Source organism: Epinephelus lanceolatus, chromosome 3, assembly GCF_041903045.1.
Source record: "Epinephelus lanceolatus isolate andai-2023 chromosome 3, ASM4190304v1, whole genome shotgun sequence".
NCBI lineage: Eukaryota > Metazoa > Chordata > Actinopteri > Perciformes > Serranidae > Epinephelus > Epinephelus lanceolatus.
In genome coordinates, this window is record NC_135736.1 from 14,461,035 (window position 1) to 14,485,303 (window position 24,269).

Here is a 24,269-nt window from a genome sequence, read left to right on the forward strand (position 1 = left end):
GCCCAGAAATAAAGTAGTGTTTTCTGTGATGTGTACGCTGCCTGTTGTGTCTTTATTTGAAGGGGGAATCCACACTCACACTGTGAGCATCACTCAAACAAGCTGCCAGGGTTATTCTTTTAACATTTTCCTCCCTGCATGTGAATTTTCAAACATGCCGAGTGATTCCCATATCATATACAATTATGATGTAGCCCTACGTACGTACAGGATCTCAGCCACTAATGCTATTTTTCATCTTTTTACGAGCTGGATCATTTCCTTTGCCGACAAATGAGATCTTGTTATTTCCTCTCTGATTACATAAATGATTGGATCCTTGTTGATATTAAGGCTGTTTTCCTGTTTGTTATCCCATGGATACCAGTGTGCACTCAATTTGTGCTCCACTGGGACCAGCAGGCCACAGAGTTATTTTTGAAAAGGGACTGAAACTACCACTGCGACAGGGATATGGCAGAGCGTTATTCATCTACTCTATTAAGAACTCTATTATCGTAAATGCCTTTGTGGCAACTGTGTATCAAATCCCTCCAGCCGTGGTATACTACTGGGGGAACTAATGTGCCTAATATGTCCCCAGGAACATCGCCTCTGCCAAGCGTGCACTCTCAATCCGCCTGTGTAATCAAGACAGTATATGACATGAATATCTGCTGATAGTGGCGGCAGCACTTCCATATCACGCTGTTGCCTCCTGCCCTGATGAGCCTGTCTGACTCAAATTACAAGGTGAAAGCGGGGGCTTTTGTGCGCTCAGTAAAGTAGAGCAGCCTCGGTAATGAGTGTGGTCTTCCTGCACACTCTGGCAGACCATGGGAGTTAATCTAATGATGAGGGAGAGCGCCATGACTCCTAATGGCCTCAGAGAGAGAGAAAAAGATAGAAAGAGAGACGCATGGAGGTAGGGACTGATGGGGACTCTAATACAGAGACCTTTTTCTTCCCCAATCACAGGGGCAGCTCACTTGTACTGCAGACTTAATCATATCTCCTCTGGACTTTGAGATTCAATATAGAGAAAACCCCGAGCAAGGGCTGGGAGGAATCAAAGGAAGAGAAGTGAACTTATTGGCTCTTGAGAAGCTGATTGGTCGTGTTGTTGGCTGTTGGCAATAGACGGATGCAGGGCATTCAAACATCAAGTCAATATTGTGACCTGTTTTAAAGCTATCTGTTGTGAATCACAGCAGCCTGCAGGCTTTTACATTAAGCATGTGTACATGGTATTATAACATAAAGCACGGGTCAAGGATCAGGTTCAGCCACAGGCAGGGATTTTTCAGCATTATGGTGAAGGGAGTCATGCGGGCAGAGTGGAAACACACATTTTATTTCTTTTCTTTAAAGATTTACGAATAAATGTATTCATATTTAAAACAGTTTGTCTCTGTTTTGTATCCAAGGGAAGATGTCATTTTCCCTGTTAGTAAGTGCGCGCAGCAAATTCTGCATAGGTGTAGATTTTAGGGGGGATACGTCCCCCCAACATTTAAATCACTATAAATCAAATAAAAAAGGCACAAATTGGTCCATAACAATTCACCAGAATGCAGGAAATTAAGTGTCTGACCCCAAAACTCCCTGTTTCTGTTCAGTTTTTGCCCTGTTGATGGAGCTATGGAAACACCAAAATTATTACAATTCATTGTGTGAGGGGAACATGGAAATGTGTACTAAATCTAATGGCAATCTATTCAGAAGTTGTTGAAATATTTCACACAAATCCACCAATGTCAGCCTCATGGCGATGCTACAGGTGAGGCCAGGGGGTCAGCAAAGTCAGTAGAATTCCTCCTCTGGGAACCATAAATATCTGTACAAACATTCATAGCAATCCATCTAACAGTTGTTGAGATATCTCAGTCAGGACCAATTTGTGGGATGTGCTGACATAACTGAAGGCAGCATCATGGTCCTATCATTACCACCAATTTGCAATCATGAATTAATGCATGAAGTAACTGTGAGGTAACTATCATTGATTAATGATCCACTAAGTGATAACTAATCACATGGTGATTTGATAATTGCTTAATGGTGAGCAACAGGAATTAATGATACATCCTGCACTCATTCATTTATTGAATCCACACAAATCATGCATTAGGCGTTACTTAACTCAGTCAAACCTTTATTTAAGACCTGGGGAAATCATTTGAGGAAGACCTTCATTTTGAATAATGCTGAGCGTAAACAAAGACATAAAAACAATAAACAAACAAACCTAAAATAAGTTAAAATAAACAGATAAACCAATACGCAAACCAGTTAAAATAGAAATAAAGAATTATCAAAACAAGCAACAAAAATTACAATATATAAAAGCTAAAAGCTAAAATACAGGACAATAAACAAGCTATGGAGTGGACATATAAATAAAATGTATTTATTATTCAATGACAGATCTAATAATGGTACCAAGCACATGCTGGTGTGTGTACCAGTTGTCACTTATTATGCTTTTATTGCTGTAATTTAAATGTAATATCAATGTTGATGTGATATCCAGTAACTGAATAGTTTCTTAACATGTATATTATGAGTAATATGTTGGTAATATGTCATCACAGCTTATTCCAGGAGCCTAGCACCGATTTCTGAGCCCTATGCATAAGCAGTCTCTGTGGGTCCCCCACCCTTCCTCTCTTGATCCATGTCTCTCTCGCACATCTTTAGATTTTTTTCCCTTTACAAAGTCAGTTTGCTTTCATTCCCATTCCTTTCTTTCTCTCCTTTCTTTTTAATCCCGAAATCCTTTTCTTGGGGAAAGATGTGACAATGCATGTTGGTGCTCCAGCAGCTTAAGCAGTCATTCACTTGGCTTTAGCTACGTTAAGAGACAAATCCTAATGCAAGAGTGGACTAAACCATTTTGCACCTCCTTGGGGTGAGAGGGGCCTCAGAGAGCTTCCACTATCTTTTTAAACAAAGTTTATTCAGCCAGTTTTTATTTTGTCACAGCATTTATTACTTAGAAATAAAAAGTTGCAAACAAATTCAACGTTTTATCTCAGGCTTTTCAAGGGCCCCTCTTCCACTGGGGCCCTGGGTTATCAGTCCCACTTTTCCCCCCACTAAAACACCCCGGTCTCATCTGTATGTGTACACACATGCTCAGACTCTCAGTTTTACTGGAGTAGACCTTTTGTAGCTCATGTAGAATGAAAGCCATCTTTTTTTTTGCTTTTCATCCAATACCTCTCCTGTTCTCTGTCACTAGAAATGCCTGCAAATAAATGTTCTGTGATGATACACAGAGTGATGTCAGCACCTCACAATCAGCAGCAGGTTGATACAGCAAGCAGCAGCCTCCTGCAGCGAGAGCAAAAGTCTGATAAAATGCCACTCACAGACAATTAGCACAGAGCAGCAACAATAACGCTCCTCGAAACTCTTATCCAAACGCTCAGACACACACAGCCGAAAACCCCCCCCCACACATGGGTTTGAGTGGGTAGGAGAGGTCGTGAGAATAGCAAGGTGTCCCCTCAGCCGGCAAGATATGTTTGTTCTCTTCTCTCAGCACCACCAGGTTGCCACTTTCGGAAATGAGCAGCGACATACAGTGGAGCTTCTTCTAATAGGTCACGCAAGAGCGTAATGAGAGCTGACCCTGTGGTTGACACTGTGATGGAGGAAATAAGATGATGGAGAACCACAGCAGTGAGCAGCCTGATAGTTGTCACTGCTATACATAAAAACTGATAAGTGATGAGACGCACATGCTATAAATATTCACTTTAAACCTGAGCTTAATAATCTCCTAACAACATTAAATACTAGATACTAGATGTATTCTCTGATGTGAAAGTGCAGATGCAGAAATTTTACAGCTGCCTACCAACAGATTACACCATCTACAGCAGCACACATGACTGCATGTCAGTGATCACACCATCAGGACGTGTCAGCAATGCCCACTGGACACAACATCCAATGCATTTCTAAAACAAAGCTGCATTTCAAGAGCAACATGGACTCCCTCTAATCAAGTTGGCTCAGTCTTTTTGCAAGACTTCACATCCCCCCCTGTGACACACACAGTGCTCATACCATCATGCTAATCCAGCTGCCTCTGTTTGAATCCCCCACAATCATGCTCCAACAACCAGGCCACGAGAATGGAGGTGACCCAATAAATCACGTCCACATATAATGAGGAGTGATTCCCCCGCTGCACAGGGAGAGGCCTGGGCTTTCCCCCTGTCTGTTCTTCTTGGCATGTCTTCAGTTCAGCAAGTGACTCAGCCCTTTGGATGCCCCGTGGCTGCTGGGCGGCAGCTGAGTTGAATTAAAGATGGCCTGGCGGGCCCTGCAAGCTGCTCCTGTTGCCCCGGTGCTGTCAGGATGCTGGACTCTCCTGCTGGTTGAGTTGCAGGTGAAACTAATTCTGAGAAGAGAGGTGCTCACTTCATAACACCAGTGACTCACACTGAAGGGATAAATACATAAAGTTGACATGCTAGGATGCTATTTCAATATGTAACATGAATACAGCTGAAACAAGTCGATTAATTAGTGGATTGACGGAAAAGGAATCAGCAACCCTTTTGCCAATCAATCAATCAGTCATTTGAAGGAGCTGTAACATCCAGAGCACATCTATGTTTCAGAGTCTGAGTAGAGATTGTCTGCACATGGCTCTCAACATGGAGGTGGCTGATCCAGTAGCTTGCAGCTTATGGTGCTAACAGTGTAAACAGTGCTAACAATGGCAACAGTGCTGACAGAGCACAGAAAGTGAGCACCTGTAACTGCTGTATGAGCGCGGTGCAAAGTGGCAGCAACTCGCTAGCCAGTGGGATACACTCACAGGGACTCACATGCACTAACATGCACAGGCGGCGGGACCAACTATGACAAAAATGACCAGAGAAGCTCAAACTCTTACATAGCTAACAGATGTTTGCTGCTATATTAATACTCTGAATGTTGTATACAGGACTTCTAAGTCACTTTTTTAACCAAATAATCAAATATTAAGTGGTTCTGGAACCTTGAATGTGAATATTATTTATTTTCCTTAAAGTAAATTATCTTTTATTATTTAATTTCATTTTTTGTTTCTGGACTGTTGATCTGGAAAACAAACAATATAGATATGTGATATGATGACTCTGGCTCTGTCATTTTTCACCATTTTTTTTTAAAAACTTTATATCTTAATTTTATCTCTCTTTTGTCTGTGAAGGAAGACAAGGGGATAGACGTGACTTCCTGTTTCCTCCAAGGAAACTATAAAAGAAGGAAAGGACATGATGTCAGTGACAGCACTCACTTTGGGATCATTTACCTACCTGAAAGTATAAATGCAGAGCCACGAGTGAGTTGGCTGCAGTGGCTTAATTTTTTTTCTCCTTTCTCCCCTTGTAATGTTACATGTGTTTGATTATGGATAATTAACCATCAGTCAAACTGTTGATTGATATTTTAGCACGTCATGATATTTAAAAATACTTAGAAGGGCTAACCTTAACCAGCTCTTTCAATAATGTTTACTGTTGTTGTCAGGAGGTGGCAACATTTGGCAAATTGCATACGCCTCAATAAATTTGGACCTTTATCACTTAAGTGACCGCTAAGTTACCAGTAGCCCAGAAGTTACTCAGATCTGCTTATTATTGCAGTCTGGTCAGTGACAGCACAGATATGATGGGTGATACTGTGATTAGCCGTGCCCTCCACACTGACCTTAATAGAAGTGGCACCAAATCTGGCTCTGGCGCTGTCACTGACATCATGTCCTTTCCTGCTCTGACAGTTCCCTTTGATTCCTCCTAACATCACTGTGAAGTTGCCAGGCAACCAGCAGAGACCTCAGGAGGTTAAAAACAACGCTGTGCTTTTGAACTTCAGTTTTTTTTAGATTAACAAATGAAATATCACATGTTCAGTAATGAGCTTTAGAGGAGTAAGGTAAGAGGTTGTGTTACTATGAGACAGAGCCAGGCTAGCTGTTTCCCCGTTTCCTGTCCTTATAGTTAAGCTGAGTTAATCGGCTGCTGGCTCCTGCTTTATATTCACCGTAAGAACATGAAAGTGATATCAATCTTGTCATCTAACTCTCAGCGAAAAAAAGAGCATGAATTATGGAAACAGTCTAGTGAAAGCTCATGAAGAATCTAATTTACTTTAACCTCTCAACATCCAGCTTTCACCCTTAAATTTATTCTCAAATAATTATAAGGTTGGAAAAATCCTCCGCACACAGGCTGACAGTATCTCATATGTTGAGCTCGTTGAAAGACACGTGGCAACATAGAAGAAATGACCGTAGTCACCAATATAACCTGAATGAAATAAAAAATAAACAAGCATTTTCCCACAGTTCAGCCTGACATATTGTATCTGGTATTTTTGATTTATTTTTGATACTAAGTTCCTCAGGTCTAAAGTTTATGCACGCAGCACAGCATGAGCCATGATGATGGTACTTTTTTAAAATCGCATTTTCATGTTTCGCAGTCACTACTCTGGAAGACTGAGGATGATTTTGCATGGAATGATACAAAAAGGCGATTCTCCACATCAGCATTCAGGCAGCCGCGACTCAGTTAGTTTTAAATGATGACTTTCACAATAAGTGGCTGTATATTTCTCATGCTAATCACCATTTATTTCAGAGCTGGAAATGTTTCATTGTTTGCCAGCGAGAGACAGGTTTGCATAACTCTTATATAATTATGGCAGCGCCTTGACAAAAGGGGGTGGGCATCTGAAGAAACAGAGCAGAATTAAGGGGCAAGTGAGGGAGAGCCAGGCAGACAGGCGAACCCTTTCTGCAAGCCATCAGTGCTAAGCGACCCAGACGGGGGAATCTGTCATGTTGGATGCCAATGCTAACTAAATGCTGAGGTATATGACATTCCTTCCTCCCACTCAGTTATCTGTCAGTGTGTGTGTATGTGTGTGTGTGTGGGCTGGTGATAGGGCAGAGACAGGCTCAGTGTATGTTATATAAGTAATAATTAGGTTAATGTATTGACTGTATTGATATGTACTGGGTTGACATCTGCGCTGCATTGCCCTAACAAGAGATAATGGATGCTTATCAGTTATTAAGCTTGTGTCAATGGTCTCATGTTCAGGAGATGAAACCAGATGGCGAGGAATGCCAGTTGATGGCAATTAGTGCAAACTGGGGCATGTGTGCAGAAAGTATGCAGCAAAAACACACTTGTTTTCATCGGCCTTTTGAGATGAAACCTCTCAAAACTGCACAAGCACATATGGGGAGTGACGGCGCTGTGTGTTAAACTCCATGAAAAACACCATATGCAGGGACGGCCCTCTTCCCCCCCTTGAAGGCCCGGCTGCAATAGAGCTCACAGCTGGAGAACGGTGGAAGTGAAAATCTACTGTCTCCATTCATGGCTCCTCTCCCGCTCCTCAGCTGTGCCATTTTCAATCAATAGCTTTTAGGAAATCAGCGTCTACCCTGCAGTTTGAAATGAAAGGCCTCTTTTGTTGTGAAGCCCATAGTGTGTATAATGATCTCACACTGAAGAAACATGCACGTTTTTCAGAGGCGTTTTCTCCCCCCGTTGCAGCAAATTACATAATATGTTCATGCTCAAGTAAAACCTGATAGCTTTGGGGAAAAATGCTGCATTCACAGCCAAGGTAGGAATTAAGGTGATGCCTACCTATCTCCTGGTGCGACGTGGATGAAAAGCAGTGCGTTTGAGCAGCAGCAGCGTGGCACAAGACTTGCATGTGAATAAGATCATCTCGTTCCCCCCTCTGGCTCCAGGTGTTTACTGGAACCACTAATTTCCATCTGCATATACGCTTACCTCCTCCTCCTACCTCTCCCACTCCCCCTTCTTCGTCTCTGTGGATCACGTGCCAGCGCCTGGAGCAGAATGAGAACGCAAGAATGACTTTGATTTAACCAAGGGAAAGTCAGACAACTTCTTTATTGTGTTTTCTCAAAGCAATATACTCCTCAGATACATCACCACCGCCACGATGAAGATAAATTATGTTGCCAGTAATGGGTTTTATAGTGGCTCTGATGACACAATATGAAGGTATGGTTGCAGTGCCACTTCTGGGAAAGTAATCAAATCATTTTCTGAGAGAGAGGATTTCCATAGTAAAACATAATGTACAGTTAGAACTCGACATCTTAAAACATGAATTCCTCTGTAGTAGAATAAGACGAGGGTTCTTACAGTCTAACGGGGGCTTAATGAGTTAAGAGTGGAGGATAAACTTTTACAATATACTTACCGTCTTACTGGTCATTTCAAATCCCAACACTAATCCTCAATGACCACCTTTTAATCAAAACCTGTGCCTGTGAGGGTTGACCACAGGATTCCTCTTTGTTTCTTGTCTTTATGTTAAACTCATGATGCTGTCTGTCCCCTTTTCAGTGCATTAGGTTGTTTTTATTCTGTATACACTTAAAGGGGAACACCACCTAAATGAATAACTCCAATATGTTATTTTCATGGCCGGGGAACATTCAGTCGATATATGTGAACATGAGCTGCTCTCTCTCAAAGCCAGAAACCAGAGAGGTATGTCTCAAACTTGTGATGTCATCAGGTATAAAGTCTGGAGTTCCTCCATACACAATCACTACATCTGAAATCGCATACTATGCACTGCATACCCGATATGTGTGCTATTGTTCAACATACTTTTGTGTAAATTAACAGTATTACTAATCTTTTTGGATGCACTGAGTTGTACTTATGGCATCACTTCCTGAAAGCCTCTTTGCTGGTTGGAGACACATAACCATAGTAACCTGTGCCACCCTAAGCTTGACTGGTAATTATAAAATAATCTTAGAACTATGTTACACCAGCAAAGTGAAATCTTACACTTGAATTGAAGCAGAATTGACAGGGCTGTCTCAGTCATTGGCCGTTATGAGTGTTGTCCTCTACCACGCTGCACTGTGGGATATTTATGCCAACGTAGTGTCTAGTGTTTGCAAACTTTACATTGTGTCCTAACTGGAAGCGACGCGAGCGAGCGCCAGCGACTTAATCAGTTTGATTGCACTGTTTTCTATTGGACTGTCTGAACTTCCCATGAGCAACGTGACACAATGCAACACAGCGTTGCACCATTCTGAGCTAAACTTTTATCAGATGCCCCGTTTCTACTTTTAATTTGTCACTTGCGTTGGAAGCACTGTGATGGATGAGGAACAGCTGAATTCACAAGGTTTACTACAAATACCTAAATAAGTCGGCTGGAAGGACATCACCAGGGAGATGAACATTTCTGGGAAGTATTGTGTGGGATGCTAGAAAGCTAGCTTACTTTACAAAGTGGAGGTGATGGTATGATGTAGTATGGAAGCTGCAACAATGATATCTATAAGTTACTTGCGATAGTACTGTTGTGAGTATGAGTACTAAGGAAGTGCGTACTCACCCACCTTTTCAGTGGTTACTCTGAGACCACAGGTTAGTGGTTTGTTCACATGATGTGATGGAGTTCTATATTTAACGGACTCAGTGTGGAAAGAGAGCGTCCGAAGTAACGGGATGCAGTCCAATAGTCAGACGCTTGCATCCAGTTAGGACACAGTGTTATTTCACCTACAATTAGTTTTATACTAAGGTTTCAGACATACTAAACAATCTCACATACTGTTTTAGCATACAAACAAAATGTTAGTATGGAATTTCAGACACAGCCAATGAATGGAGGACTGACTTTGTGGACCCACAGAATGTTTTTCTTTTTTATACCCAGATGTGCTTTATTCTATTGTCGTTTTCTCACTTCTGAAACAGAAAATGTTCCCATATGCTCAGAACAGTTCCCCTGTACACTCTCATCTAAAACATCTTTCACCATTCATTGTCTATGGGGCAGCTCCAGACTTTATACTTGATGACATCACAATTTTGAGTTTTAGCTCTCTAGTTTTTGAATTTGGGGGAGAGTTGTTCATGTTCACCAGTATCTTTGGGCTGTCTTAGACCACAGGAATGAAATTTGAAAATGGGTGTAGTTCCCCTTTAAACCCCATACTACAGTGTAAGGCATCACATGTTGGGGTAATGTGTATTTCCCACTGAAATGTGGTGAAGTTAAGGTTTGATGTCTCACATAACAGAAAAAAATAAATGGCCTTGAAACACTTACTTTTCTCTTCTGCTTTGAACAAATACCAGTTACTTATTTTTTATTAGTGCAGCGCAGCTCACTCTGCAGTTTGGGGTACTTGCTGTTTGGTTAGAGCATTTTAATTGTGCATTGTGACATGAAGACTATCAGCTGCCTTTTTCTGAATCCAACATCGCCATCTGTTGTTTGACTCAAGTAACTGCTGCATGCTGGAGTTGTGCAGAATGTGTAAATCTTCACTTGTTATCACTCGCACTGTACGTGGAGGCAGAGAAAGTGTAAAGACATGAAAACACATCAACACAAAGAGCTTTAACAGATTTAGTACCCTTCCACAAAATGTGTGTATTGAACATTTATTGAAGCTGATCACATTCAAATTAATTCAATTTCAGGTAGGTAGAGGCTGTAACTGTCTGAGGCTGTGATTTCACCAACACACCAACGCTTTAAAACCTATTCCAGGACTCATGTGTTGTACCTGTTAAAACATTTTGTGTTATTCTCTCTTTTTGAGGATATTATTTAGCCATAGTCATATTATTCTAGTTTGCTATAGCAGGCCTGCTTGTCATGTTACCTCCAATACCCAAATGCGAGTCACCTCAGAATGTAATGGTCTATGAATGTCCGTGTTCTGCATCATTTGTTAATTGTGTTCATTGGTAATATCCTACAATTTATTACCAAATTAAAGTTATTTTATTTATTTAAAATACATATGTGATCTGTCCAGTCCAAGCTGATTCTGCAAATAGACCTAAAATTCATTAATTGTCCCACAGGAAGATAAAATAAGGCTACTTCTGGTTAAAACAGCTGTTTTGAATTTTAAGTATGTCAGAAATTGATTCAGCATCCTCAACAACCCCCAAAACTGCTCCAGTGTTGTCCAGATCATCCAAGCAATTGCTGAAATATAATCCATATAAGTTATTATGCTAATTTCCAAGCATATATCACATTAGCATACAGTAGTCTCTAAATGCTGGGGACCCATACTGCTACTACTACTCATAATACCACTACTTCTAATTATTTATATAGCACAATTTATGTATAAAATGAAACACAAAGGGCTGAACATAAAAGACAAAACATCTGTGATAGAAATCTGTGATAGAAAAAAAGATGATAAAAACATATAACAAGACAATAATAATTAAAGCTGCAAGTAACGTCGTGGACACCAGCTGATGTGGCTGTTAATTTCTGTGAAAGTCAGACACGCATGCAGCAGTGAGATGGTGTAACTGTCATAGACTGTGTGTGCTGGAAAGAGTTAATGAACATTTCATACAACTTCCTGTGTTCACTATGTGCCGTTCCTGTTGCCAGTTGGTGGCACAATCACCATGACACCTCATTAGCATGTAGATGCCTTGTGACAATCTTCACAAGTAAGTGTAGTGTGCATTTATAACATAAAACTTTGGAGTACTCAACATTTGTGGGTTCACACTGCTGGTGATTACACTATCTGGAGGGCTAGCGACTGAAATTTTGTTTTCAAGGATCGAGGATCAAAGATTTAGGCAAAAGCAAGTGTAATTTTCAAGACAGATAGGTCATCTTGGACTCAAATTGAGGCTGATAAACTTGGGAAGTTTTCTTTATACAAGTGAATGACATTCACCATAAACTGCTGCAAAACATAAAATTTTGATGATGTTTGGGGGATATTTTGAAATAGACTGGCAGCGAAAGCTACTTCCTCCTTGGTTTCAGGATCCTCCATGCCAGACTTCATACTTGTATGACTATTAATGCAGTTGTAATACCTTAATATTTGCATTCCCATCATTTTGCCATCTCCCAAAAAAGTAGTTCTGGCCCCCTGAGAGACCAAATAGCCCAGAGTTGGAGGTACTTGTTATAAAGTTGTGATGGTAAGGTAAAGTTTAGGCGAACAGGAAATAATAGTGAAAAAAAAAAAGGTAGCAGACAACAACTTGACAGCTGGACCTGGCTCCTGGCCTAATACAACATAATCACTGTGGTGCTATATCACATCGTCCCCGTCCCCATGGGTATCATAGCAGCCTATACATCATCCCTCAGTAAGTCAGAAATATAATACAGTATATACAAGTATACAGTCAATTAGTACTTAAAAAGGACATTTGCTTTCTTGATCTGCAAAAACATTTGAAGGAAACTGAAGCAGACACATAAAATGTCTATACAAGGTTTACTTATATAGATCATCAGGATTGTTTTACTCCTAAATGTGATGATGGAAAAAGCAAAATATACTTGGTGGAGCTAAGTCATCATGTTTTTCATTTAGAATCTTAATTTGCAGAGTGACTTGCAGCTGTCACTTAAATGCACTGAACTCGAGTAAATGCACTGTTTGGCACCACAGTGGCCACTGTTTAATGGATTTGGGATTTATTAAAATGCATTTGTTCTTTGGAGATGATATTTTTCTGAATCATTTTTCATTCATCCTCAGTCACACCTCACTGTTTTCATCATCCTCTGTCTGATGGAGGCTAAACTGAAATCAGTTAAAATATAATCACATCCATGAATCTCTGTAAATTATCCCTTAACAAATAAATCAATGCCATTTTCTCAATTTGCAGTCCCACTTATGTGGAAGTGTGTGTACAGACATTCACTGATGTGAATGGACACCATGACAATGAAACGCACATTTTTAATTACACTTTTTGTTTTGCTCATCAGAACTTGAGTTTGGTTCCAGTTATCACTAATTAAACTGCATTTGTATTCATGTGGGAAACCTAATTAAATACAAAGAGCTGCACTCCCCGTCTCTAATCTTCTGAGGTCATTTGTTGCTACAGTGTTTGATAAGGATGTTGCGTCAGTGTTCAGCAATCATGTAAGGCACAATCCATCTTTGAAGGGCAGACAAACTTCTAGACAAGAGGCATTTAGTTTTAATTTCTGAAATAGCTTTTTGTATTCTTACTGTACCCATTTAGTATATTAACTCTCAAAGTTTTTTTAAGATATGATTAACAGACGTGCATTTTGTCAGACTGAAGGGATACTGAAATGTTAGTGCAATATGTAACATGATTCTGGCTCCATGTAAATCATTATTTGCATTTTACAGTGTCACAATACAGTATGGTCACAATGCCTCAGATAACTGTATAGGAAGTGTTCAGAAAAGAACATTGCTTGTATTATTGATACGAATAGTGATAGCAGATATTCTGTACATTTGTCTCAGGTGTCAAAAGAGAACGTCAGTTAACAAGCTTTTTTAAACTGGCCTTTTTCCCAGAAGACATTTTGATATACCACAGAGGGAATATCATGAGTGTAAATAATACAATTAATGACAGATGAATTAAACTTGCTTGATTTTCAGGGTCTTGCTTTTGTGCCTGCTGGCTCGCTGTCACACTGCTATGACTTAATGGGACACTTAAATAGAGCAGAGCCATTATTGCTTATGTTAAGCATGTAAGACCACAGCAACCCCACGTCACTTCATGAAGGACAGATTGTCTTCATTAACATAGCCTGTAAATAATAATAGAATATTATTAATAGAATACTATGTTATTAATATGGTAAATACAGATAATTAGTCCAAATTATTTTAATGTGATACTGATGATTACGGTGTCTAACCTGGTGTTTCCCTGATAGTACCACTAGAGGGCAGCAGACCGCCTCTCTTCTACGGGCAGAACTAATGAACAGCAAAGTTCAACCTGAGATGCGGCTGAGCAGAGATGCGTCAAGTCAGCAGGAGACACCCGCAACTGCTCAGAGAAACTGTCGGTTATGAGCTTCAAAATAAAAGCATGAACTGGTCCTTTGATAGTCTCTGTGGATTGTGACAGTATATGTGGAGTAAATCAGTGACTAAAAATGACTGGTTAGAAGTGAACTACTAAATTATCTTCTCTAAAAAAAGTGTTTAATTGTCCTGAATTGAGAGTGTGGCTACGACCCATTCAGACTCACAGTAGTGCTGTTGTCTGCCTATCACCTCGTTAATTAAAACGCATTGTATTCACCTAATGTCTCCTACATCACAGGCTGATTAATGGAAAATACATGCACCATGACCATGTTCAGTGCTTATTAAGAACCCACTGATACTGTCACTAACACCCAGCAAGGCTGGATTGCTGAATGGGCAAAGTGGGCAACTTCTCTGGGGCCCCAGAACCTCAGGGGCCCTGTAAGCTTGTATAGGCTGGTTTGTGCAAGAAGAGTTGGGCGCTCTGCTGATGCATCCATGTGCTCTCTGGGGTTTGTTGTGCTGTTCACCTTTATGCTACACCTGTTGCTGTAGAAACAACAGTGGTTTACATGATGTTGCAAGAGCCAGTCTCAGCTCGGTGCCTCGTTGTGAACTGCACTGTTGCATGACGTTGCAAGGCCATTAAGTTGCGAATGGGTGCACGCAGTTGCAAGTTGCAAGTCATTGCAAGGGGAATCTTGGGTGTGAAGGCTGCTTAAGGCCACCAGCAGATCAGAAATTTCATTAAATATCTTAACATCTGCCTCATGTATTGGCATAAAGTTTTGGTGATCCCCTGACTTTTCCCTAATGCCATCCAGAGTTTGACATTTGGGGTCTTTTAGTGAAATGTCTTGTCAATTATTGGATGATTTGCCATGTGATATGGTACAAATATTCACAACCCTCTTGGGAATAATCAGGAATAACATCATGCCTAATGACATTGCCTCAGCTGTACTTTGTGTTTAGTGACAAATCTAAGCATGCTAACACATTAAACTAGGATAATGAACATGGCAAACATTATACCTGCCAAACATCAGCATGTTAGCATAGTCAATCAGTGTTATATTATGAGGAATATTATTTTATTGACATGTTAGATGTGTTTTGCAGTGAGATATTATTGAGTTTCTATAGTGACTTTGTTGTTGTAAACATGGCTGTTGCTGCCATGGACTGTGTAAAACTATGCCGTGTATCTGACCTATAAGGAAAATGTCAGGAGGTGTGTGCATGCGTGTGGAGGAGAGAAGGAGAGGGAGATGCTTATAGAGAGATATAGTGTGTTATTAGTTACTGTTTATGCCACTTGTTATGCTTCTGTGTACGTAGTAGTTGCAAGTCACTGCAAGGGGAATCTTTAGCAAGGCTTTAGTGTCCCCAGTGGTACCTAACTATGGCTCTTATTTTGAAATGTAGCCGGAAGTGGTGCGTTCGATTCCGTTTTTCTTGACACCGGTCCGAGCAGCAGGCTGTCAGCCGCAGTTCAGTAGTCTCCACTTCGCTCGCACCATTCAGGCGGGTAGCTATGTGACAGAGAGGGTGCTGCTTTATCCCGGACCCCCCGCGTCTCGGTCTCCCCCGTCCGCTCAGGATGGACCCGAGGAGAGCTGAACCGGACCGCTACACCAGCATCAACCCGGTATCGCTGTACGGGGAATTCACGGTCACTGGTAACCGAAAAGTCAGGTGTGCCGTGAGCTTGACCGAGAGCGACCTCATCGTCCAGAAGCTCACTTCGGCACCTGTCGGGCGGAACAAGGTGGTGCTCAGCCTGAAGGACTGCGTCGGTTGCCGGGCTTACCGGGAGGATGACAACGCGGACCCGGCAGCGTACTTGGCAGTCTACTTCTACCCGCTCAAACGCCGCTGGATGAGTTCCGGGGTGTCGCGGCAGAGAGCGGAGCAGTGCTTTCGCCTCGCCGCGCTCCAGGACCCGCGCGCTAACCTGGAGGAGGCGGAGAAGTGGGCTCGCGCTGTCCGAGAACGTTCTGCAGGGCAACGGTACCTAAGAGACGGTGAGTGTCCGTTAGCAACAAGAGGGTAAAGTTTACTGTCAGCACTCTAAAGTTACATTAAAGCTATGTGTCCTGGGGCAGGAATAGATACCGACTGAATGACTGAGTGTATCTACACGTGTTCATCAAGTGACAATGTAGAAAAAGAAACTAAGATGTATTTCAGTGAGCTGTGGCACCTTACTGCAATAACCCCCAGGTATCCCCACTCACTTTGCATTGTATTGATTAGTAAGCAGTCAGTGTAACTTATAAAACTGTACCATAAAAGCAACAACATATTGCTACTGAACTAACTTTAAATCAGATCTCAATTTGGGGACCTTCTACACATGGGGCGTCAAGATTAGGTCTGCTGGTGTTGTCTTAAAGGGCAACTTCGGTATTATTCAACTTGGACCCAATTTTCTCATTGTTTTTATGGCTACAATAGTTTTTGAAAACTAGACTGCTGCAGTTGGCAGCAGTGAAACAGGCTGCAGTGTTACCACTTGGGGCAATTGTGCATCATCAATTTACAGCCACTAAAATTGCTTGTTTTGCCACTGACAGGCCCAGATTGTTATTTGAAGTGTCTGATAATAATGGAAATGATCCCTACACAGACATATCTTCTATTGTTGATGTGAGATCCTTTGTGTTTTATCCGAAACGGCCTTGAAATCGGCATCACCAAAGCCATCAGATTCCATTTAGATAAACAGTAGTTTTATTTTCGTTCGATTTTCACTGTTTCACAATCACCAACTGTGGTTTGGTGGAAATAAACCCTTAATTCACCCAGTTAGATGTGAAAATATGCTGGCTCTATACATAATACATAGTGTTTATTTAAATGGAGTCTGGTGGGTTTGGCAATGGCAATTTCAGAGCTGTTTTTGGTCAAACAAAAAGGAACTTACTTGTTAACACAAGCTCTGTCTCTGTAAGGATCCTTTCCATAATGTTGTTAGACACTTATAATAATAATCTGAGCCTGTCTCTAACAAGAACACACACTTTTAGTGGACATATATTGAGAGTGCGCTATTGCCCCAAGTGATTACATTGCAGCTTGTTTCACCGCAACCAACTGCAGCCCTCTCACTCAGTACTGCACCAGTTTCAAAAGTTGTTGAATGAGTCACTTTAACACCCAGTTTAAAAATACAGAAGTTACCCTTTCAAGCCTCATTTGCCTTCTGTTTGCAACCAGTCATTTTACCATTGCAGACTGAAAGGATGTTAAGACTGACTTTACATCCATCTCCAAAATGTATCAGCAAAACTGATAAGCTATATTGATTATTTTGATTATACTGATTCATCTGCTAATTATGTTAACGATTAAACATGTGTTTAGTCTCTGTCAGCAAATAGTCAAAGCTTTTCAGGTTACCATCACATATGACAAAGAAAAGCAGCACATCCTCACAAATGAGATGCTGGAACCTATGAGAATGCTTAAAAGATGACTTAAATGATTAGACAATCATCAAAATAGCTGTTGATTATCAGGCCATCAATTTACACATTAATCCCTCTATGGGCTCTTTTGTATTAGTCACTTTAGAGAAATGACCTCCATGACCTGTAGTGAGGAGAGGTACCAAGGCTTCTCCCTTATGATTAAATAAACTGATTAACTAAGTGCATTTTTGAAAGAATACCAGTACAAATACTGCAGCCACACTGCCTACATGTGTACAAACTCTACTGTCTGATACTATAGGTACTATTATATAAATGTGATTATGATACTCCTTTAAGAGTAGGAGTGATTGTGCAGGACACAAATAACATCTATTGCGTACCACATTATTCTGTAGCTTCATTACAGGAATGTCTAATAGTGATGAAATTTAAGGTAGAGATAATATTGAGTTTCCATCCGACTGTTAAGTCAAACCACAACACTGTAGGAAATTGTCAATCACAATGTCACTTACAATATTTAATTATTTCAACTGTAATTATTGACATAGATTTTGCCCTACAGCTATGTAAATATCTACTAGTATTCTTTGCTTATTTTCTGTACCAATCTGGTTTCTCATCACATCATCAGCTCCACCTAAAGGCAGTTGTTCCGCTACCTTTTATCCTTAAATGAATAAAACAACAGGAGTGGTCTGGTACAGAGTCACATTTCAGTAGCAGAATTCAAATAATCCCTCTTGATGTAAAAGACACCTGAAACACAAGAGATTACTGCTATTGAGTTCACATCATGTCAAGACATGTCATAAGGTATTCTGCATAGAACCGGAATCTTATCTCCTAAGTTTCACAGAATATGATCGACCTTTCACCTGCTCCTTATATGAATAAAACAATAGGACTGGTGTGGTATGGAGAGTCACCTTACAGTAACTCCAGTCTGCAAACAAACTGTTTGAATATAAAGGATACCTGAGAAACGTGAGGCAATATTACTGCTATTGAGTTCATGTAGTGCCAGAGGTGTAATTACTCCAGTGGGGAATGTTCTCTAATTGGAGATTTCTAAAGATAAGTTATCTCATTATTTGTCCTCCTGCTGTCCCAGCTCGACGCAGGAAAAACATAAAACGCCATTTTTTGCCTCACACAAACTTTTCCCTCCACACAGCCATAGTATCACTGGCACTCTCTGACCCAGATAGCATTCTCCCATTTGCACAAATGTATTTTTAACGAGACAAAATATGCTGCAATTGTATACTGCCTTTCACTGTCAGAAGGGGAAAGAGCAGACTTTTAGCAAGAGAGAAGACAGTATTATATTCTTTGAAGCACATTGTGAGTCACTACACTGCCTAGATAACCTGAGACAGTGACTAAGCAAGTTTTCTACCTTGGGACAGAGAACCAAACACAAATGTCTCCATGGCTTCACTTGCTCTGTAGTCACATAATACACCTCGACTGTACCACCGCCCTGTTGATCCTCACTTAAAAACCCAGTCTTTTGCTGTGAAACACCTGCTGTGTCTGGAGGCATTTTTGCAGACATGATTTTATGTCCTGCTCGAAAGAACTGTAATCCCAATGGATGCAAAGTGGAATGTTAGAAACTGGAGCTGGAACAATTGACCCTGCACTTAGCTTAGCTACTGATGCTACACCTGCCATGTTGCACAAAAATATACAAAATCAGGCTTTTCATATCTAGCTAACAATCGACTTTTTTTGTCAGCTGAAGTTGACGACTGTCGCTAGCAGATTTGATTGGATTAAGCTAGTTAGCTGATTTACATCAGCTCAGTGAGTTGCTTTTAGCAACATAAAGCATGTAAAGCACAACGTTAGTGCAGATGGATAAGACTGTGGGCAGAGCCGATTCAAATATGCTTGCTGAACGGGTGTATTGATAAAGTGCAACATTAGTTTTCTTCAACTGGAGTAATATTCACCTCCCTGTCTCTACCACAGCCTGTCGGCTCTGCTGTTGGCTCTGTTTTTATGTGTGTGTGTGTGTGTGTGTGTGTGTGTGCGTGCATGCTTGTGTGGAGGAGCAGCCCCGACGCACAGACAGCTAAAGGAGAGCATGATAATAAATTACACCAAAACATTAAAAAGTAGGCTAACAGTTGCAGATAAATGAGCCAGTAATCTTGGAGCTTGTCGATAAGTAATTTAGTGCCAGAGCCTCTTCAGTGCAGACGAGATTAGTGGCATTTATTAAAAGATCGATCTTGGAACATTCAAATGTAAGATCTATTTGAATCCATTGAATCAATTGTTTTAACCAGAGACCACTGATATACTGAGACGGCCCTCTTTAGATTCATTTCCTATATCTGTGTCACCCGGGTTTCGCCACTGCCCCCCTTCTTTAGGAGACAAGCAGCGGTCCTGAGTCCATTTATTCCAATGGAAAAAGTGAATGTGAGTACAGATTAAGACCATTCCCTTTGCTCCCTAGTTACTGAAGTAAAGTCCCAACCTGACGCTGAAATGGCGTGTCTCTGTTTTAGCACCAAACTCTTGCCAGATCTGGCAACAACTGATGTGATCTTACACTGTGTTATATTGTTTTAAGTCTGCTTTCATCCATCCACACAATGTATATTATACTTCCAAATGAGGTGGGGGTATGTGGGGGAGAAATTACCATGTCCACTCAGGAAACTGGAAGTATGTGCCATTTTGTACCATTGGCGAAACTTGTAATGGGTTATCTATTTGTTAAAGAGTATCTTTGTTTTGCCATTGTTATTACTCCTCCCATCGCGGCGCTCATTGGTTGGTTTTTAATTTAATTAGGAAACTGCCATTTCATGTCACAATGCCAGACAAGTTAGTCAACTCGAAGTGGGCAGATTCAAAGATCTGGATAGAGGCAACTGACCTACTATGGCCCATAGTAGGCTAACGTTACTCTTATGACTTGCCCAGCTCTCGCTCTCTGTTTATCATGAGAACCCCGCAGTTCCTCCGCCTTCGCCTTCCCAAGGAGACTATTGCTGAGGGAATGTTAGCTCCACACCAGGGACAGAGCCCACTTACACACACAATCACTGGGCTAACTGTTACAATTGCACTGATTACGTCATGGTTATTAACTGGTGTAATGACAATGCTGAGCTGTTTCGGTGTCAGTGCAAGTTTGTTGGGAATGTTTTGGATGTTAGCCGCTGCTACTGTGTTGGCTCCTGCTCACTGGGTGGACATTGAACTGACTGCCCCCCTCAAGTGGCAACTGTGAAGACTCTTGATCTGTGACCACACCAAGATATCACGTAATACCAACATCGCTAAACCGTTGGCTCACAAGCCTTATTAGAGTCAGGAAACAAACGTCAGACATCTTCCAGAGAGATAAACACAACATTGTGAGTAATTCACAATCATAATGACTTAAACAGGAAATGCAGTACTTTTATTTTGCACCTTTTTAAAAGCTTAAGCTTAAAAGCTTAATTATTTGCTTACGTAAAAATGGTATTAAAAAACATTTAATGTTTCTTGTTGACTTGTATGGTCAAACAATATGAATTTATAACTGGCATTTTTCATTATTGTTTTATTAATTAAGTGTATTAATACCAATAATAAAATAACATTAGTCACCACCTTACTAAGAAACCTGTGTGGGTCATATTTTAAGATTTGTTTTATTTGTGTTCTTATTGTGACTGTAGAAACAGTTTGGAGGATACAGAGTCAAACAAAGATATGGGCTCCATACATTCTGCTGCTGGGCTACCTGCCGAAGTGTCACGTTTTTCAGCATTTTTGTGGTCAGCAGCAGCTTGGTTCAGGCTGCGGGGTATTCGGTATCTCTGGAATGTGACGACAGGATTGCTGTTTAAAAAGCAGTCTACAGTAAGTTATTCATTACGCCAGCGGCCTTGTGAACCATACTAAATCATGTTCAGGGGCTCCGCATCCAAACCATTAGTCTAAATGAGGTCAGTGCTGCCTGTCTCCATCAATATTGGTGCACATATCATTGGCCTGACTTCCAGTGTCCTCACAAAGCATCTGTTTTCTCCAGATCCATTTACCTCTGACACGTAGATAATGTTATACCAAAAAGGCCAACTCTGATTGACCATTCTTACATCTACAGTATACTGTTCAAATACAAACAGGTGTTGGGTGTGTTAGCACATGCTAAGGTTGCCCAGCATGGCTCTGATAGGTGATACTGTCAAGCTCTATGGCAAAGGGATTGACGACTACGCTTTCATTTTAATGGCATCAATACTAGTCCGCATGCCAATGAACATTTCCCCAAGCGTCTATTAAGACAACAACCTGTCGGTTGGCCCTGTGGCGCTGTTGGGTCGCCTTTGGTGTTGAGAGGGGAGAGCTGTCTGACAGGTCACAGAATACAAATGAATACAGCACGGGAAGATTTTACAGCACTATTGTCAATTTATAGTCTGAGCCGAATGATTATCAGGGATAGGAATTGATAAGATTGTATTGATATAAATGCTATTATCAGTTCTGCTCATTGATCTGAGTCTTTATCCATTCTCTTATTGATTCCTGTTAAATTTTCTCTGTGGAAAAAAAGGGGGCCCGTACAGGTTTTCAGCATCGAAGCACACTTTATTATCTCTGAGTCTGAACACACTATAGATGAAATGACAGAATATTTGACATTTGTTTTCTTTAAGGTTTTTGTTAGTCAAATAAAAAATCTGCTAAGCCTGTATGGCTTTAGTGTTATTATAACATGTGATATTATCCTCGACGAGTGTCAAATACGCAGCATATTTGTAATTTAAGCTCATGTTGCATAGATAGATGTTTCAGCATGTTGCTAGTGTTTCCAGCCTTATTTAAAATGATCATTTTACAGATATTACAAGCAGCACTGTTGTCCTGTTTCTAAGTGAAATGAAGCCATGTTTTGACTGTTTCTTCCTCTCTGCCATGACTCCTTGTTGCAAGTTTCCAGCAGCTTAGCAGCATGAGTTTGATGTCATTGTTTTATAGGGCTGTACCTGACTCAGAATTATGTCAGTTGAATCAGACTTGGCTGTTCAATACAAATATTGGATTGTACGTTCCTTTTTTCCATATAAAGTTTGAGAGTTTCAGTATTACAGTGAAAGTCATGTAATACAGTAAACAAGCTAACTGCACTAACGACAGATCAGAAATGTACAACAGCATTTTTTGGCAACACAAGATATCAAACAAAAGCCGGAGACTGTATCATGTGTCTGAATATGGTTTACTAGTCTGTTTTGTTGTCTGCAAATGATGAGGAGGACAAGAGGAAGTGCAGTGTATACTTGCTTGTCACGGTCAGCTAGCTGTTGGCTCGAGTCTTTGTGGTGTAATGCGAGGTGACATGAGGTGACACAAGCATCAGTCTTTGTTGGCACTAGTTCTCTGTGTATCAGTGCACTGATCCTCATATATTTCATCCCGGCTCTGACAAATACAGCTGACAGTTCAGATGCATTGCCAAGTGTCTCCTAAATAGTATTGATCCCACGTTGTCAATAAATGGATTCAGTTCAGCTGTGGACAGCATTATCATTATAATGAGTCAGGTGATGGCAGCAGGCAGAGGGGTTACTAGCATTGATTTAAATCAATCACTCTGGGTTGTCACTTGGTTTGAGCACTTGGCTGCTGCTTTCGAATGACAGTGAATTACAACACATTACTGATGTGAATTAATTTATCTAGGTTACCTAGATTATATCTGGTCAATCAAACAACACCAACACTCTTGTGATACTACCAGATCAATTCTATGACTGTGCTGATGCTGAGTAAGCTAAGCTGTCTTAATAGGTTAATAAATGTAGTAATAGTATGATGCGAATTAATATAATTATGAATTTAAATTTATTTACAAAGATTCTATAATTGATAGTGACATTAAGTTAGTTTTAGAATGACCAATTACTGTGTCAGGGGGAACTTTGTCATTGTGACTTGTGCTAATGCACTATAGCTGAATAAAGCTATTAGTAAAAGTATGAAACCATGGAAACGGCAGTGATGGAAAGTCAGATAAGAGGCACCTTATTCGACAGTCTCGGGGGGGACCCACGTTGCTCTTTTTAGCAGCAAAATCCAGGCCTCTCTAAGCCAGTCAATGCTATTACTAATACATTACCTCCAGCCGAGACAGAGTTGAAGCTGGGACAATGGCTTGTTTGCTCTGTTACAAGCAAAGAGAAGAGATTTATGTTAAGTCCTGTGATTATCTGATGCCTTTGTGATGTAAAAAGGGAGCTTGTCTAATACTGAATAAGAAATTTAACATCTAACCTGTTCTATCTGCGTCTATTACACTGTGATTTAAGATGTCTTACATCCTGTGTTTCCTGGGCTACAAATGAAACAACGTGGGTCATTTGTGAGATCCAGAGAGAATGAATATTACATGTATGGGACAAACTCAACATGCTGTACATCTCTGGAACTTACTGCAGAGGAGGTGGAAAGACATGTTGTGTTATTGTTTCAATAGATTAAATTATTTCCCAAATGCATAGTGGTTGTAATGCTGCTGTTATGGCAATGGATAACTTATGAGAAATTCAAAAATTAAAAGCTGCAAAATGTAAATAATTTGATTGTTCCAGTTTTTTAAATGACGTAATTTGCTGCTTTTTCTATAGTTTAACATTCAGCATTTCTCACATATTCATTTATTTGTGGCGGCCCACCACAATGACAACATCTGCCGCAACATTTTGATTTTCCATTTTTAGAGCTGGACCACTCATTAGGAATGCTGTTGAATTACATATACTTTTTGGTTATTCATTGCACCGCTCTCAGAGCACAGAGTGTACTCTGGGTACAGACAGAGCAGTAGTACATTTAAGTTACAGTGAAACTTTACATTCATCGCACTGGGTCTTAAAGTTGGCTTTCACTGGCCTCTGCAGCAGCTGCTCCTCTCATCTACCGATCTGAGCTGATTAGCTCTGTTCATCTCGACTGATCAATTATGC

At 40.6% G+C, this 24,269-nt stretch overlaps 1 protein-coding gene across 1 annotated transcript in view; it reads left to right on the forward strand.

Annotated features, from left to right (window-relative positions):
• The first annotated feature begins 15,342 nt into the window (after nucleotides 1-15,342).
• The window catches only part of LOC117255019 (sphingosine kinase 1-like), a 55,141-nt gene continuing 46,214 nt past the window's right edge, over nucleotides 15,343-24,269 (forward strand). The window contains exon 1 of the mRNA XM_033623558.2: nucleotides 15,343-15,867. Within this exon, the coding sequence (XP_033479449.2) occupies nucleotides 15,444-15,867 (424 nt within the window). The 5' untranslated portion in view covers nucleotides 15,343-15,443. The remainder of the gene's footprint in view (nucleotides 15,868-24,269) is intronic.